Here is an 18262-nt window from a genome sequence, read left to right as displayed (position 1 = left end):
CTTTAACTTTTCATAAGTTGGGGTAGAAACATGTATGGATCACTTGATTTTCCTGGTCTTTTACAATTTCCTCTAAACTCTGTGAAGAGTTAATGGGGGCAGGAATCAACATATGAATAGATTTTGAGCTCTGCAAGTCTTTAACTCCCACAAAAACAATATATATAATGTTGAGGTTGTAGAGAAAGGCATGACCCCTGGAAAACCTTTCTGGAATTTTTTTTTTCTCCTATGGAATTGATCAAGACACAATGTCCACATAGTATGCCTTTCATTCAGTTCTTTAACAGACTTGATTTGTGCCCACTCCTCTGAATGCCTCCATTCCGGTGAGTCCTGGAAAGTCCTGCTTAATGCAGCCTGGCATGGAATCTATGTGCCTTTTCATTTTTCCTTCAAACATTTTTTGACTTTGTTGAAAAAAAAAGACTGATTTCAGCACGATCCCTGCATAATTGGAACCTTACAGCTCCCCCACAAGCCTCTCTCTGCCTCCTGTGGGAGCAGCCACGGTGTTATTACAAGTCTTATTTTCTTGCTTTTTCTTCGCTCGCAGAGCTTAGGGTTTCAGAGCTCAGCAGCAGGATTTCATTTCCTTTGCCCTAGCAGCACATCGGGCAAGGGGCCGGCAAGGGAAAACATACTAGGCCAGGCTGGGACAACACCAAAAACGGGCACATTGACCCGGGCAGCCTCATGGGCTTTCATGGAGCACTTAACAGCTCTGATCCTTGATGCTTCAAATAAGTACTCCATGCAATTAATAGGAAGATCATAGTGATCTGAATTATTACTCCGATTCGAGTGTACGTAAATCAGTATCCTGTTACTTTGGTAAACGTCAGCAAAAAGCAAAGATTATATACAAAGTCATATTGGTCAAACAGTATACCTTATTTTAGGGGGAAGGTCATGAAAATATAGTCACAAATGTGATGTGACAAAAGTGATTCCGTTAAAATAAAACAAATATCACTGATTACCCAATTGTTATGAAGCCTTTATAAGGCTTTGCAAACCAAATGTAAACTGCATACATGTAGAAGGGGCAACCTAAAAAAGAACTCCACCGTTACTTACTAAGAATTACTATTGAAAATGGTTACATGTATTATGCCATAATCATTTTAGAAAAGCAAAACCCTTATGGAATCTTATGGCATCCCCAACCTCTATGTGACAATTACCATTGCCACTCAGGAAAGTTTGTATGTTCATCCAGTGGGATCATTGTCAACTATGCCACATATGAGTTGTGACTTTCATGGGCATATTAGGTTTGCACATGCATATGTATCAAATACTGGAGAGGTGCCACTTTGTATACTGTCTGATCTGGCATTTGTTGGAAAGAAACAGTTCAACATTTCAATTTGAAGAAATATCCAACTTTTTAGCACTGTAGAGTGTCTCTGCAAATATTCTATTACTTAGCAAATGAGTGTAATGATGAAAATAAGCATTAATATTACCTATATATCTGCGACACCTTTGAGAGCTGCATCCACATATTTTGTTTTCAATCACGGTGCAAGGATTGCCGCCAGCTCCTGGGGCTCTGCACAGTCATGTCTCAACTTCCAACCCATCTAACAAAACCTGATATATGTCAACAACCTCTCCCTTGCTTGCCAGACAGACAAGTCAGGGCAGGAGTGCAAACACAGATTTTAAGATCTACTATTCTTAATGTTTTTTTTTTTTTTCACTGGAACCCCTGTCCTGCAGATATTTACTTTCTTCAAATTAAATCTGCAGAGCATTGCAGGTCAGCGTCATCTTATCATGCACAATCTCAGGTCCTCGTTCTATATCCTGCACCTTATTGTCTTTATTCAGTTCTGGAAAGGTTTATTATAAGCTTCTCGGGTTGGCAAGAGTACCATAGCAGTACACCTGGCTTATCCATTATCACACTCCATGAAGGAGCATAAAAAAAAATCATGCTGGCTGGTTCTGACCCTGTTTTTCTGCCCTGCTTGTATTAAACACACAGCCCTTATCAGCTTCTATTGAAAACACAATACTGGCACTCAAGACTTATGTTCAAGGTGAAGTATACAGTTTCCTCTTTCAAATCCTGTTTCTCATAGCACCTTGTCTCACTTAAGCTGCGTACACACCTGCAATTTTTGTCGTTGGAAAGGATCTTTCACGATCCTTTCCAACGACAAGGGAGTGCACGATGCATGAACGGTGCTGTACATACAGCACCGTTCATGCTCTATGGAGAGGGGAGGGGGAGAGCGACGGAGCGGCACCCTGCTGCGCGCTCTCCCCTTCCCTTTCATTAGGATCGGTTGTCGTCCATCGTCCGTGGATCCGGCAGGACAATCTTTCGGACGATGGACGACAACGACTGTACACACGGCAGATTTTCGCCCAATAATTGGCCGATGCCGATTATCGGGCGATAAAAATCTGACGTGTGTACGGAGCTTTAGTCTTGCAATGCATCTTTATCTAACACAGGTATATCACACTGATGAAAAAATATGAAATCTGATTGCAATGAAATACTTACACAGTCCTTAGACATTTAAGCCTATTCTACAGGAGAAGATATTTTGGTAATTTTGTGCATGACCGACCCATATGATTGAAAAAATGATTGAAAGAAAGTTTCAAATCACTGCACACACATGTAAAATATCCAGAACCCTTCTGATCCTGTTTTTTTTCTGTTTTTTGATTGATCGTTTATACACAAGACATAACTTGACCACTTTCGATCAATATTTACCGAAAAAACTGAGCTATCCAGGTTTGATTTGAAATCCAAAAAATTGCTTGCCACTTTTTGGCTTCAGAAATTAAAATTAGACCTTGTGCTTTCTTCCTAGGTATCAGACTGGTCTTCAAGGGACATAGTCACTTTCTGGCTTCTTGCGTTTCTTACAAACTCTAATAGCAAGATGTCCATTCGGTAGTCTGTACCTTGGCCTCTTACCAAAAGATCACAATTTACAGCAGTTACCACCATTCTGTAACTCAGAGCAGCCATTTACAACTTGCCTTCCATTCTACTGGCCACACTAATAAAAGTGGAGACTGATTAGTAGTCTCCGGTAGGTGCCTGCTGCTAATGTACTATATGGGCCTATAAAAGGGCACGGTCTGAGAAGAAGTCTGAAGCCAAAGATTGCATAATGATGTATGCAAAGTTTACCTTCTATAAAATCCAGACCATTGCTTTACCTTAAAAAGAGTACAAATGTCTGCCAAAAGACCATTTAACTGTATACAAAGCAAGCCTTTGTGGAAAAGAGAGCGCTGCTGAAGTTAACTTATTTACTGTGTAAGATATGGCATAGCAGGGCCCAGTTTGGCAGTAAGGGGAACCTGGAGACTTGTTTGGAATTTTCCTCCACGGCTCCTGGCCGCCCTCTGTGATAGTTTGTCAGGTTTGGAGGTTGGGAAGTCATAGAAGAAACTGGTAATGAAGTATCCTGACATAAGCACTTGGCTTGGTGTTATAAGGCACTGACCCAGTTTGGCGGCATATTTCCGCCCATGGCATAAAACTAGCTGAAAGAAGGCATGTGAATGCTCTCCTACCCTGCATTAGGATACCAGGTTATTGTGTTTTATGGCTGCTTGACAAAAAGCCATTTGTCTTTAATATTGCTGTTAGTGGCTGAAAGCAAACAGTACCCTAGCACAATTTATACAAAGCTATACTTCAAAATTATTGCTAGCAGATGGATGGAGGCTCCACAAGCTGGCCCTCCTCCTGTTTTCTGTTTATAGGGGAGCTACTTATAATCCCTGTGTAGAAAATGTCATTGTATCATTCAAGAGAAATTCGCAGAGAAATATTTTATAAGGATTGACCATTCAGATATTATTCAGGTTTAAATGTTCAATAAACTGAAAACAGGGATGGTTTACCTAAAGGTAAAATTTCAAAGCATCAATGCAAACTTCTAAAAACAGGTAACAATTTTCCTTTTATCAGTAGTTTATTTGTAGAAAAATTAAATACAACATCCCCAAGCTTAAGGAACTAAATTTCATTAGAAAATGCTAATTGCCAGACGATTACTTTGACCTACTTGGCAATCAGTGAAAAGTCTCATTCTGGAAAGTCAGTTGGTGATTTGTTCGTAAAAACAGTATTTGGTTTTGGGCAGGATCAGAAATCTAAACCAAAGTGACTCCTAGGCTCTTCTTGGATTCTCTGTGTTTAAATATCAGACAATATACATAAACTAGACCTGCTGAAAACACTGGGTGCCATATAGAAATATTCATCTTACCTATGACATCGAGACTGTAAGTATGGTTAATTGACCCGTGTTCATTCTCCACAATGCACGTATATATGCCTTTATCAGATGGGACAACGCTTTCCATGATCAGACTCCAGTGCTGGTTACGGACCTAAGAAGAAAAATATACATGTAAATATTTTGTTTTTACCTAATATCCTTTTTTTGTAATTGCTTTCAATCCTGTGTATACATTTTTGCATGTAAGGATTTTTCCCCCCCCAAAAAAGCAAAGGGTCTACAAACATCTTTGTAAAGCCAATGAAACCAATATAGACCAAAATTAGCCAACTACTCTATGACCTAAATCAGGCCATCCAATGTGTAGTCAACCTGGTTCTTTACGGTTTGCTATATTTGAAGTAATTGTGATATTTATTATCTAAAACAAAACATTTTAATTATCCACAGATTAGGATTCTCCAGTCTACACTGATGTTAGGACAGCCTGCCTCACTGTCTTCTATGGATAAATTAACCCCATACGAAAAATGTGGTGCCCATTACTGGTCCCAAAAATAATTACAGGCTGGGGGAACTTCTGTCTATGAAGAAACATTGCAGAAAACTGGAGTCAAAGGAATGCAGAGGAGGGGTGCGGAGTGGCTGATGGCATGGAGTGGGGGAAGGGAGAACAGGTATCGCTTTATTTTAATGGAATAACGAGCCTCCTTTCAGAGCACACAAAGTCCTATTCAGCGGAGACCTCTGCTCTGTCAGCGGCTCATATTGGGAAATCATTTTAGGGTGATGAGCGACTGTTGTGATCAGGGGAATCCAGACTATGCATTTGCTCATCATATCATCCCTGGGGTGGAATCTCACAACTGTCCTATGTGCTACTGGCTTTTCTTGCTGCAGTGAAATGTTCTTCTTATGTTAATCCTCAACACTTAATGACATTACAAAAATGTAACAATTCCCGCACAAACACATAAATACCTATTCTTTAAATGCATTCAAACCCATATTTTAAATTGCACAGATATTTTATTTAAAATTGATATTTTTTTTCCTAAAATAGTTTCCAGAAAATGTAAAAAAATATTTACTAATAGTTCAGCTACTTTAGCATTCCTTATTTGCAAATTCACATCGACCCTCCTAATTTCAAGAAAAATCTGTGCTGTAACATATGGTTGTGGGTTTTCTTTTTATCAAAAGTTTATTTTTAGTTTTATTGAGGAGCATCCAACATGAAACAAAATAATATGGATAGAAAACCACTTTTTGCCAATGCTAGGGGCCCCTACACTGTGAGGACCATATAGTTATAGTGATATAGCTCCTCCACATCATCATCAAGGTTCTCCATTATAAGTAACAATGATGTGGGCTCACTCAATCTGGGCTGGGACAGGGGAAACAGAGAGATTGAGGTGTACAAATTTGTCTATATTAAAAGCCCCCTAGACAATATGACCATGGTTGGATTTGCTGCCAATTTATATGCATGGCATTAATTGGGTACTTTGGATCGATATATACCTACATCTAATCAAACGGCCAAGAATCAGCTGCTGATGAATGTACTACAGATGCAATGATTTTATCCGGTCAGAATTGAAAACTGACCTATTCATTCTTGAACGAAGATATTTAGAACAAACACTGCAAATCAAAGTGTTCCTCTTTAGGCAACTTTTTCACAGTTTAACACCCTAATAGATGTAGATCCATTCAATGACATTTAAGGAATGTAAAATTGTTCATGTAAACAGAACTGGTTATTTATCACAAAAGGTTCCTTTAAGAGATTTTGTGAGCGGCAGAGCAGGCTGCAGACATCAGTAGGGAGTAATAAAACAGATTACCACAAGGGTACAAGTGCTTAGAAGATTAAACCTTCAACTGAGCGTCAGTAATATTCCATGGTAAAATTGCATTCCAGAGCTTCTTTGCTAATCTCTAGCTAAAGGGTCACTCAAAATAAATCCACCTGGGTCGCCCAGGCATGCAAAAATCAAGAAACCAAATCACTCTAGTAGGCTGGAGCCCTGCATGCCCTGACAGTCCAAATGACAAGTGTTTAATTCCCAGCACAGATACTTTCCCATTAAATGTGTTAATGCCATTTGATGTCAATCAACAGCAATCTTTTTTAATCCCGATTCTTAAAAAATGTTTTTCTAAATATGCCTGTTGTGTTGTTAACCATGATCCCAAATATGTTTGACATGTTTCTCATATTTTATGGCTTGCTCTCATAATATATTCCTATGTAGATTTGTAGGCATTCAATTTCTTTAGGAATCTTCTTTAGACAATACAATTGGTGTTGTTGTTAACAGCTTTTGTGGGAATATAAACATAAAGAACATGTCACTTGGAAAGCATTGTATTTCATCTGATGTAGAACCTGATCTGCAAAGGTTTTTGAGAATGACATTTAGTCACCTTTCAAATATCCTCTGTTCTTTGTCATCTATTGACTTGCTTTTGGGCAAAAAAAAAATACCATGGTTGGATTTCCATATCTATACATTCAACTTGCATTAAGGTTTATGAAACCTTATGAACACAATCGGTGGCTGACTGTGTGTGGCATAAACATCAAACCTGACAAATCTGGCAAATATAAGTATAGGCATGGATGGCAATGCTTACAGCACAGTGGTTTGTAAAGTTATATTGAGATTCAGTAAGAAAGAAGCTCAAGCACTGTTCTGTGGGGGGGACGGAAACTTGTCTAACCATTGCATACAGGCTTTTAAAAAGTCTTGTTTGCGGAGGATTTATGAGATGCTAGAGTGGCAGAGGTGGCACTTAGGGTTTGGGAAATTAGCACCATAAAGCCAGCTACACACTTGCAATATTTATCATTCGAAAACGAACAACTTAACGATTATGCGTCATTATTTTGAACGATCCTGTTGTGCACAATTCTGTACGTGTTGTAACAATACGATCGTTCAAATATAATCCACCAATAGTGTACACACCCTAGATACGATCATTTGAACGATGCGGGAAGTGACATGTACAGGAGAAAGTGTACTGCAGAAACATCCACAATCACTGAACGATAATTAGATCCGCTGGGATGGTCGTTCGTTTCCAGCGACAATCCTCGTTCGTCGGCGTCATTGTGCATTTTTTGTTAATTATGGGACGATCGGTCGTTAGTTGTTAATTTCCAACAATAATTATTGCAAGTGTATACGCAGCTTTAGGAATAAACTATTGTAAAATATATTTGTTCACCCTTTTGCCACTGGGTATATTTGCTTGTTGAATAGGTTGTGCATTGTAGAGAATGGGTGAGAAAGCAGTCTTTGGCCATTGTGAAGTGGTATCTTGCCAACTGTAAATCCCAGGGTTAACCTTCACGAATATTATAATTCATATCATATTTATTATAATAAGAACTGTGTTCAGTACAGAAGGTCTCTGGTCCTTACCCTGGAAAAACAATGAATACATATTTTTAGGAAAACTTTTCTAGGTATTTTAATTAAGCTACCCAGTAAATGTGGTTAGTTACCCACTTTTCTGTGGTGGCTGTAAATCTGCATCACCTTGGATGGCTTCTGTTTAGTTATAATCACCCTTCTCCACCCTACTGCTGCCATTATACCGTCATGAACACAAATGTGTACAGCTTCGAGCCAGTACTGAAAAGCACACAAGTGTGTAGGTTTAGGGCTGCATTGAGGCAAGTCTGCTGTGGACAGCCAAATTCCAGGACACTTGCCCTTCATTCCACAGCAGGCATCTCACCTACAATCAGCGCTGTGTACTCAGCCAATTCCCAGAGATTGAACTGTTTGCTCAGTCCTCTATTTATTTTCAACAACCTCACTGTGTAGATAGGGATGTGGCGGGAACAACTTTATCGGGGCCAGCAGATGTGGGAACAGCATCCTGTTAATGTTAAACCTGCCTCTCAGAGTAACAAGTTTGCTTTTTGGGAGGGGCAAGAGGAACGCTGGTTTTGTGATCACAGGTGTACTAAAGGCTTTTGACGTGCACATATATGTATAAAGCATGCTAAGCATACAACTGAAGTCCACTGTACATACAGGCATATGTAAAAAGTGGAAAAGTATCCAGGCCACATAATTTAATTGCATAATTGCAGATTTGGATGTCCAAAGCAGATATATTTATGCAACCCTGTCTCTATTCGGGCTATAGAAGAACAAATATATACTACTAGTTCAACCATACCTCTAAAATCAGAGCTAATCCTCTAAAGTTGGAATAAGTGGAAGTATACTGTAGGTTGAAGATAGAAAGTTCACAGTAAATACTTACCCTACTCTCAAGCTCCACATCACAGGGAGTGATGTCACTATACTTCAAGCCAAATTCCTGAGGAACAATGAGTATCATGTAGTTCACAAGTAGATACTCCAATGCCAAAGTGTTTTCTTGCAAGGTTAGATATCCTCATCTGGAATCATTCCAGAAGGATCGAGATGTAATATTTGCCTAAGCAGCAGGTAGACTGCTTTAAGATATTAACAAAAGGTATCAATTCTTTCTGTGATCAGTAAACCCAAATGCAGAACCAACCGAACTCCCTGCACTGAACACAAAAGGCTGCTCTGCATACATGTATAGTTACAAATTACACATATTAACAAGGTTCTGATATGGACAGGATCATTTATATCATGCTGACCTTTTTACATGTTTATCTCAAGACACAAAAAATGTAAAAAATCTCCTTTCATAATTCCAAGACCAGCCTGTAAGCTAAAATATGCAAAAGTACCCCTGCATGTATGGGGAATTGCAGTGTAGTTGAAAAGTCCCAGGCACAGTAGAATTCCTCTGTATGTTTACATTGAGAGGCAAGTCTTAAAAAGAACAGAGATGAATTGCTTGCTCTTTTTGTAGGCCTTCAATATGTATATGTATATATGAAATAAAATACACAATGAAAAAGGTAGAAGTGTGCGCACATTAAATAGAAAGGAATGAAAAGCAACATGTCCAACACAGTAATTTACACAAGAGAAAACACACACAACAGCTGTTGAACGCACGCCCAGGAGTGCTAGCGTACACACCGCAGGCGGGAGGGAAAGATCAGCCAGAGGAGGGGAGGAAAGATCGGCTCTTACATACCGTCATAAAAAATATGTAGTGAAAACACATAGGCACCCTCACAAGTACCAACATGCCGGAGACAGAGAGCTTACGTATGAGGAGACATACACAAAGGAACATAAAATCAGCCATGTACATAAAACAACCAACAGCACAGGGCAAAGAAAGTGCTTCTTAGGTCCAAGATCTCAACATCACATTGTCCTTACAAAGGTATTTGCAGAAGAATTCTCAGCTACTGAACAGCAGGTTAATCTTTTAAGGCATTTTAAAGTCAAAACATGCAGTAACACATATTCCATCTCATCAAGCTAAGCCTACTGTGTCTATTGAGGAAGTAATGGTTGTGACCAGGCTGGACTTCAGACATCTTTGCCCTTGTTTATTTCCATTTCATGGTGAATTCATGGCACCAGTATTTAAAGAAACATCCACCTATATACATTTCTTTATCTTAAACAGGCCACATCCCTAACATTCATAGGAAACGATATGCGATGAAAGACATCAATTTTAAGCGGGACTTTTAAAGCCAATACCATCAATATTAATTAGAAAAATAACAAAATGTTATTAATATTAAACATTAAAAACAAACATTTCAAATACATAAAACACAATAAAATTGTGGGTGTATATAATGACCTCTCATTACAGAATACCCTCAAAGGGTTTAAATTCTGAATTACTTCTCAACGCGTTTCACAGAAAAAAATAAGCGTCTTCAGGCACCAGTAGTTTTCTATAAAAATTACAATGCTTGGGATTTCCTTTTAGTACCCAGGAAGCAACAGCACTTATGGCAACATCAGCAGGTATTTTCTGTATTCACAAATACAGGAAAAAAATATGTTTTTGGGTTTGCATGTAGTTTAAAAAAAACACTATAAACAGGAACGTAGGTGCCAGAGACAAGTGATTGCTATCAGACTTATCTTTTGGCCAATTGATTTACTGAAATATGGTGGTAATAAGACTATAGTGGTACAAGACAAGTGTTCATATTTATGAGTGTATGCTTTCACATCTGGGTTTACCTTGGTGAAACAATAGCAATTGGTCAGAAAAATCTATCCCAGACCATTTATTCTTCCCCTGAGATTGGGCAACTATGGGTTGCCATAGGGGACTACACACTTTGTTTCCCAAGCTGTCTTTAAAGTGTTTATCCAACCAAAATAGACTTGGGAACCCTATGGGTGGCCTCACAAACCTGTCAGATTTTAGCATTTCTTGTGATTTTTGGGTGGATCAGATGCCTCATCACCTCTCAGACATCTGAAGGAAACTGTACAAGAACTACACTGAGACAGTGGACTAGTTACAGCTATGGCCCATTTGCTTAACAAGCTTCCCTATTCTTCCCGAATGCTAAGGAGCTAGAGAGTAAAATCCTGGTCACTGTCAAAAAAATTGTTTTTCTTGTCTGTTTAAATACTCATATCATGGACTTGCCATCTCACAGTGTTGTTTATTCCATTCTGATCAGCTGGCATTTAAAACATTCCTAGGAATAGTTCCTAGTCATGGGAATCTATGTAACGTTAGAGAGTTTTTTAAGCCATTGAAATATCCTGACTACCAAAAAAACAAAACAATCTTTAATAAAAGTCTTTAACACTTCCTGGGAATTCAAACAGCACATCAGGAGGAAGTGCCACACACACATTATTGTGACTACAGCATTGATTGCACCTCGGAAAATTTATTTTTTCACATCTAGTATCATCGAATGGAATAGCACTAAAAAAAATGCAAGCAAAATATTTACCCTCAACTGCTCTTCTCTAACAATAGTATGGCAGGACAAGGTTGTGATACATCCAAACATACACATACATCATATCTCCAGCGTCTGCTGCTATTAAGTGTAATTGCACATGTTAATTACTATTTTGGTCCGATAACAAGCCTGCACCTGGTGCCTTTTATTATCCCCACACAACGAAGCTTTATTCAGGTATCTCAATATTATGGAAAACGTATTAACAGACAGCAATTCAACTCTAAATTGCCCTTTAATTTGCCCGACCTAGTCTTAGATTAGTAACGTTTAACAATTTTATTACACTGGCATATGCATTTTGAAAAACAAACCTCTTCTTTCTGCGTATCTGAAAATCAGCAGCTGCATCTAAAGGTATGTCTTCAAATTGCTCTTCAAACAAGGAGTAATTGGGGTAAAAGGTCAGTGGACTAGTAACTGCTATGGCCCATTTGCTTAACAAGCTTCCCTATGTATTCCCTGTAGAATGGGTATGATGTAATAATGTGTGCTAGCCAGAAGCATCTGACCCTTTCAATGGATTTAGAACACAAATCATACAAAAATGCTCAAAATACTAGTTTCCTGGCTTTTTTTGGCTGCAATACCTTGTTTCCCTGACCCAAAATATACATACTGGGGAAGTTTTAACTGCTGGTTCTCAGTGATTTGGACAGTATTAAAACCAACAATGTAAATTCTATACATACTCCAAGTCACAACATGGAGCTTACACTGAGCAAACAGGACCGTGCTAAGCCAATCACGTGTAAACGAGGAGACCTCCAAGCTGAAATACTCAGTATTTTCTTAGTTCCTAGCAGCTTAATGGACAGAAAGGTAAATATGTGCTGATGGGCATCAAAGAAACCCCTTTACTTTAGGTACTTAAAAGTTGTCCAAAGAAATGGGGACTTTGGAAACTTCATTTCTAGTCTTTACAAAATGAAAACCTAACATTTGGGATATTCAAAATGAGTTTAGTATCATGACAAAAGAGTTCCTGGGGTACCAACGTTTATGATAGGTCTCTTACCTTATACCCGCCAATCCGATGCTCTTGTTTGAACTCCTTGTTGTTCTTCAGCCACCTCATAGTAGGGGTGGGGTTGCCACCAGCTGGACAACGCAGCTTTACCGTGTTAGCAGCAGGAACAGCATGAAGTCTCTTTTCCATCTTCTCAGGGTTTGTCCAATAAGGAGCTCCTGAAAGACAAAAGGAAAGTTGTAAATAAAAATTGTAGCTTCACAATGTCAACAATATATATAAAAAAATAAAAACCAAAAATCAGATGAAAATATAAATGATGAGTACTGTCTAATAATATCTGTGGAAAGGAGTACATATTGTACCGCATTTGGTATGACTTGTATGAGGGCCGTGTCAATCATACTATTGCATATATTTTGCATGAATTTCTACCTTTTAGGTTTTATTAAATATTCAGTTTAAAATGTTTCCTTATTTCTCAGGGGTGTCAAACTATGGCCCGTGGGCCAAATCTGGCCTGCAATATCCTTTTTTTCTTTTTTTGTCCCCCAAAGGAATCCTAAATATGAATTACAGCTGGCACGTTGCTGCATTGAAATAGCGCTGCTACTACAATTCCCGGCATCACGCGTGTCTATAGACCAGTGGCTCTGCATTGGACTGTTTTATGGACGCAAGTAATAACGTGAATTGTAGTAGCAGCATCACTCCCGTCTATAGACCAACGGCCTCTCTGCCTATGTGTGGCCCCGCATTGGACGGTTTAATAGACACAGGGAATTGTAGTAGTGATGCTATTTCAGTGAAGAGGGAGTTCCAGCCACTCATAACAATAAGCCCCGCATAGGACTGTTTTCTTGACGTAAGGAATTGTAGTAGCAGTGCTCTTTCAGTTTCATGTTTGGCCCACGACTTTGTCTAAGTTTTTAATTTTGGTCCACTGTGTATTTGAATTTGACACCCTTGTTATATCTGTTTGATACATGAAAAAACAAATTGATGATCTGAGCTGATAATTTGCTGTGCCCTCCACCAGTGCTAAACCTTTCTCAGATAAATTGCTCCTAGCTTTTTTTGAAGCCATTATTTATATCAAAGTGGAGATCATACACTATATGTTTTTGTTTTCATAATATTTATACCACCACAAGTTTACTTTTAGATATTCTGTTGTACTATTCATCACACAGTGCTCAACCCAGAAATTTTTTTAAGCTGGGTGGGAAGAAATTGTAGAGTGGCAGCACCTGTATTGTGACCAAACGCTTCAGTAACCACCCAAAAACAGCCGGGTGGGTGCTAAAAAGTGCCGGGTGGTGTGCCCAGCTAAAAGGGCCTGGGGAGAACCCTGATCACATTTTATTTATATATATATATATGTTTGTTTTTTTTTTTTTTGTTTTGTTTTTTTAAACCAATGAGGAGTGTAGTTCTCCTCCAATTTCCAGTGCAGAGATTTTTGTTGCTTTAATATTGAAAACAGTGGAAATCTTGAATGCAAACGGTGGAAATGAAAGAACACTTTCAGAAACTAGAATTTTGTTCCCAGGAGTCACAGGCAGCCCACTTACGTATGTTGTTGTTATCATTGATGACATTCTCAGAGACATCATTGTCACTGTCATCTTCATCATCTCCAGAAGAGCTTGCCTCTGAAATATGCAAAAGACAATAAATATCTCAGGGAACTGCAGTAAGTAATAGGAATTAAAGCACCGATCAAATGCAAAAAGCAAGAAAGGGAAATAAAAACTTAAAAAAGCATAAATTAGAAATTACTTTTTGAAAAGTCAACAGGTAAACTGTAGCCCACAACATTTCTATTCTAAATGTTAAAGCATATAGACAATTCTGGGATATCCCATCAGGCAAAAGGGTTTACCAGATTTTTTTTCCTTTTAGCTTATGAATATACTCAAATGCTGAAGTAAATAAGAGCCAGAGGGCCCATTTTTTTGCCTCCTGGCAACTTTCAAAAGACAAATTGCTAGATACAGCTCATTGTTTGCAATACAATGATGATGACACACGGTGCATTACGGCCTGATAGGTTACACTTCCATTCTCCAGTCACTCACCTGTGACATTCACAAGGAAGAAATGAGTATTGCTCTGGGCGCCTTTATGAGCTAAGCAGGCATACAGCCCTGAATCCCTGAGGAGAGTCTCGTTTATCAGCAAGTAGTTCATGACAATCACCGTCCTATTGCTGGATTCTAATTTCACCCCATCTTTAGTCCAAGTCACCAGGGAAGCATCGTTGTACGGACAGCGCAGATCAAGAGGCTTGCCGGGAGTAATCGTTAAAACGTCTGGCTGAGAGATTTGGTATTTGGTTGGAGGTTCTGCAAGGAAGGATAGAGGGAAAGCAGCAGGACAAAAAAAGGAGAGACACCTAATGTCAGTAAAGCACCCATAGCAAATCCAATCTCAGCAAGCAGCAAAGCTCTGACTTGCTGATATACAAGCTAGACAGAAATATTAGTGAGGTTAAACACATCATGCAATACAGTGGAAGCAACACCAAGAGCTTAGGTTAGGTTGTGATACAATCCTGACTAATCAACACATTCTCTCCCCTGCCAATGCTCATGTATGGGCAGGTTGCCCTTTCAGACCTAATCCAATGATTAATGGTAATATCACTGTGGGTAATCTATTGAGAGATGACTTCTGCATTACTTAATCTTTTTAGTCACATTTGGACCCAATAACTTAACATTGTATAGGTCTAAATAAAGTATTGGCATTGAGCAGAATAACTAACATGGTAACCATATTAGAACTACTCAAAAGCACTGCATCTAGGTATTCCTATGACATTTTACATCTACTGAAAAAGATATATATGGACCCAGCAAAAAGTGAGATCTGTCCAATGTGACCGGAATTGGCACAGGATTGGTTGATTTTCTTTCTATTCCTGTTCTAGTGGCAATTTAAAATTGACTGTGACATTGGTGAGCACAATTAGAGAAAGAGTAAATCTCCCTAAAAGGGACACAGACCGCAAGAAAAACTTGCCATCTAACCTCAGAAGCCTAAAGGAAGAGATTTGCTGAAAGCAACAAAGGGCAGTGACCCATCACAATCAAATGTCATTGTGCAATTGTTTTGATGATGATATCTCTGTTACTGTGGTTGTTCTGGGTTGCTTAAAACTCTTAGTAAAACACTGTTACTTCTGAAAACATTGAAAAATACCATTTTGAACTGAACATAATGACTAATCGCTAATTAGTCAGCTAAACACGTGTATGTATCTAGTTTTGATTCAACATGCCTAAAGTATGTTCATAGCAAGGTTTTGGCAATATCAAGTAACGATTTTTACTTTGCAAGTTTTGTAACTCAACCTACTAACAATGCAATGGGCAAGTAAATGTTAATAAAATGTGTAAGGAAGAGAAGAAAAAAAAATGTAACAAGACTGGAAATTTACCCATAGTACTCATAGAATGTATCGCTTTGTCATTAACCCCCCCATAAAACATGTTCACAATAAACGTGAACATCAAATAGCCACTTTTGAATACACTAATGTTCACAGGAGAAAAAACTGTGATCTGAAATTGTGTAACCAATACATTGTTTTTGTCATCAACAAAGGCTTTTTACTTATAAAGACCGGCATTACATCACCGCAGTTATCAGTTGTGCTGCTCCTGCCTCCTGCTAAGCATGTTAGTTAAGGCACCATCTGGCTTGGTTATATGGGCAATGTAATGAGACCCTGGGATGTATCATCTTTGGGTTCCAAATTAAATTGACTGCAGGAATGACAAACTTTCATGAACGCGTATTTGCTACAGCTATACAATGCTGCATATTTGCAAGCTCAAATGGTTTTCTCTTACAGCTCTCGTTTTTGCATTAACCCTCTGTTTTTCAGGACTTTTCAGTGTTTTCTCTTTTTTTTTCCCATAATTAACTCCAGATGACACGAGAAGCTCCTTATATTGTGAAATTCAGTAGCAGAGAATTGTGCTCCCAATTTGCATGCATGCCCATAGAAGGAGACAGAAGAGAGTGTGAAGCTTGCACCTTCTAACACAAGTTAAAAAGAAGAATAGGATGTATATAAAAATAAGTTTTATAGAGTAACAAACTATCCAGGGTGTGACTTTTTTCTTTTAAAGAAAAAAAAAACCCACAGAGGAGCAAGTCATATATAGAATTTGGGTCTACATTTACAAGTGCAATTTTCTCATACTTAACATTTTTTACTGTGCTATGGCACCAAGTCCTTTCTTTTAAAAAGTCCTGTAAAATGTTATTTTAGTAAAGAGTGACATACTGTTATACCATCAAAATCTGAAACTAGCACTGTGAAACATTTTCATGGTTTGAGGCACCAGACATTTTTTGCAGTTTCAAAAAACTCTAATTGGCCTGCTGAATTGCCCTTGTTCTTTTTATTGTATATAAAGGTTATTCAGGAAGGGAAACATTTGCACATTACAGCAACCAATCACTGATGAGGATTTTTTAGCTGGTTTGCCAATTTATAAAGTTAGTTGGTGCTCTTTCCATTGCTTTACCAAACAGATCGTATTAATTGAGGTATTCTTGCATCCAGTTTAAATACAAATATATTTCTTACACCCATGCAGTAAATCAAACTTCTGACTGATGGCAAAGATGTAGTTAAAGGAAACCTGAAATATGGAGGCTACTATTGTGGACATTCTTTTGTGAAAATGCACGTTGGCTGTGGATGTGCTAATTCCAAGATTATGTAAAAAGTATTTTTTCCCCAGATAAGGAAACAGCCTCATCTGTCATGTTGATCCAGTGGATTTTTATATTTCTTGTGCGATATACATGAACAGGCATGTGGATTAGGAGTCAGGAATGGCAGCCCCTTTTTTTCTTTAGTACTGGTTCCCTATACCAGAATAATTACTGTACCTACTTTTAAAAAACTCAAGGTAGCATCCCAAGACAAGGAAAATACCTGTACACGCCGTACTTGGTCATGCATGACCTGCTCTGAATGCAGAGTGAGAAGCCAACTATACAGTATGACAATGTTTATAGAAGGTGTTTACACAGAGCTAGGTGCTTTGTCTCTGTCAAACTATGGCCCCAACTTACAAGTTCAGGCACAAAGCTACTACAAACCAGTGGCATTTAGAATAAATGTAACTACAGAGAGGAAAGCACCAACATTACCTTTTTATCGATCCACCACAGATACAAATACCTGCAACCAGTTGGGGATTATGTATGATAAAGTAGTTTGTGGCAACAATCAGATTCCAAATACCATTTGGATAATGTAGGTTTAAAAATGAATTCAGGATCCTGATGGGGTTGCAGTGTATAACAACATATTTCTTCATATATCAGCCCTTTACGACAGCATTTGGCATCTTATAGCATCTCATAGGGTGCAGCATTTATTGCACCCTTATTGACCCCTAAGGTAACAAAGTGTGTAATAAAACATGTCCTTGGTACCTAATTTGCAGTTTAGGATTCCCACAAATAGCTCCTAGTGTACTGGATACTTTTTCTTGTTTATGCTTTATATTGCTTATTAAAATAGACTAGCTATATACGTATATGGTACTTTTTAGACGGAACAACCTATAGTCACTAAAAAAATGCAACAACTGTTAAAATGAAGGGACTACTAACTATGGATAGTCAGCATAATCTGGAAAGAGAAGGGCTATACGAGAAGTCTGGGGAAAGAACACATTTGTTTTGGCAGCAGAGATTGGCATTCTGGTATATATAAGCAGATTGAGCCCACGTCTAATAAGTCATTTATTTTATTTGTATTTGTGTTCATGACTATGACACTAGGTAATTTTACAACTAAGGTGTCTGCATGGCAGCTGTTCCTGGAGAACAGAACCAGAAAAACTCTATATTTGCCAGCACCTCCCTGCTATTTATATTCTGTACACAAAAGTCAAATTTTATAAGCTTTGGAAAAAGGACAAAGGATATCTTAAGTACTCTTTAGAATAACAAGTTATTTTACATTTCAGTAAGGGCAGGCCAAGGAAATGGATGGTTTTCTGACAACTGTGGAGACACAAGCCCCAGCACGGACTGTTTACCTTGCACAAAAACCATCCTGGGAAATGCTGCCTACAATAGTGTAAAAGCTGAACAGCAATGTGCCTTTCATTAAGTGTATCAAATGCCAAATTTTTCTTGGAG

General features: G+C 38.4%; 1 protein-coding gene across 6 annotated transcripts in view; it reads right to left on the bottom strand.

Moving 5' to 3' along the window:
• The window catches only part of FGFR2 (fibroblast growth factor receptor 2), a 70931-nt gene that overhangs the window by 26330 nt on the left and 26339 nt on the right, over positions 1 to 18262 (bottom strand). For 4 of the 6 annotated variants that reach the window (XM_072425141.1, XM_072425143.1, XM_072425142.1 and 1 more), the window contains exons 3-6: positions 14164 to 14430; positions 13657 to 13737; positions 12131 to 12300; positions 4260 to 4383 (exon numbers count right to left, since the gene is read on the bottom strand). In XM_072425141.1, coding sequence (XP_072281242.1) covers positions 4260 to 4383; positions 12131 to 12300; positions 13657 to 13737; positions 14164 to 14430 — 642 coding nt within the window. The remainder of the gene's footprint in view (positions 1 to 4259; positions 4384 to 12130; positions 12301 to 13656; positions 13738 to 14163; positions 14431 to 18262) is intronic. The other 2 variants (XM_072425145.1, XM_072425146.1) reach the window with 1 other exon arrangement.

The sequence above is a fragment of the Pyxicephalus adspersus genome, chromosome 10 (genome assembly GCF_032062135.1).
Source record: "Pyxicephalus adspersus chromosome 10, UCB_Pads_2.0, whole genome shotgun sequence".
NCBI lineage: Eukaryota > Metazoa > Chordata > Amphibia > Anura > Pyxicephalidae > Pyxicephalus > Pyxicephalus adspersus.
The sequence above is the reverse complement of the archived record's forward strand: the minus strand, read 5'-3'. Positions and strand labels throughout refer to the sequence as shown.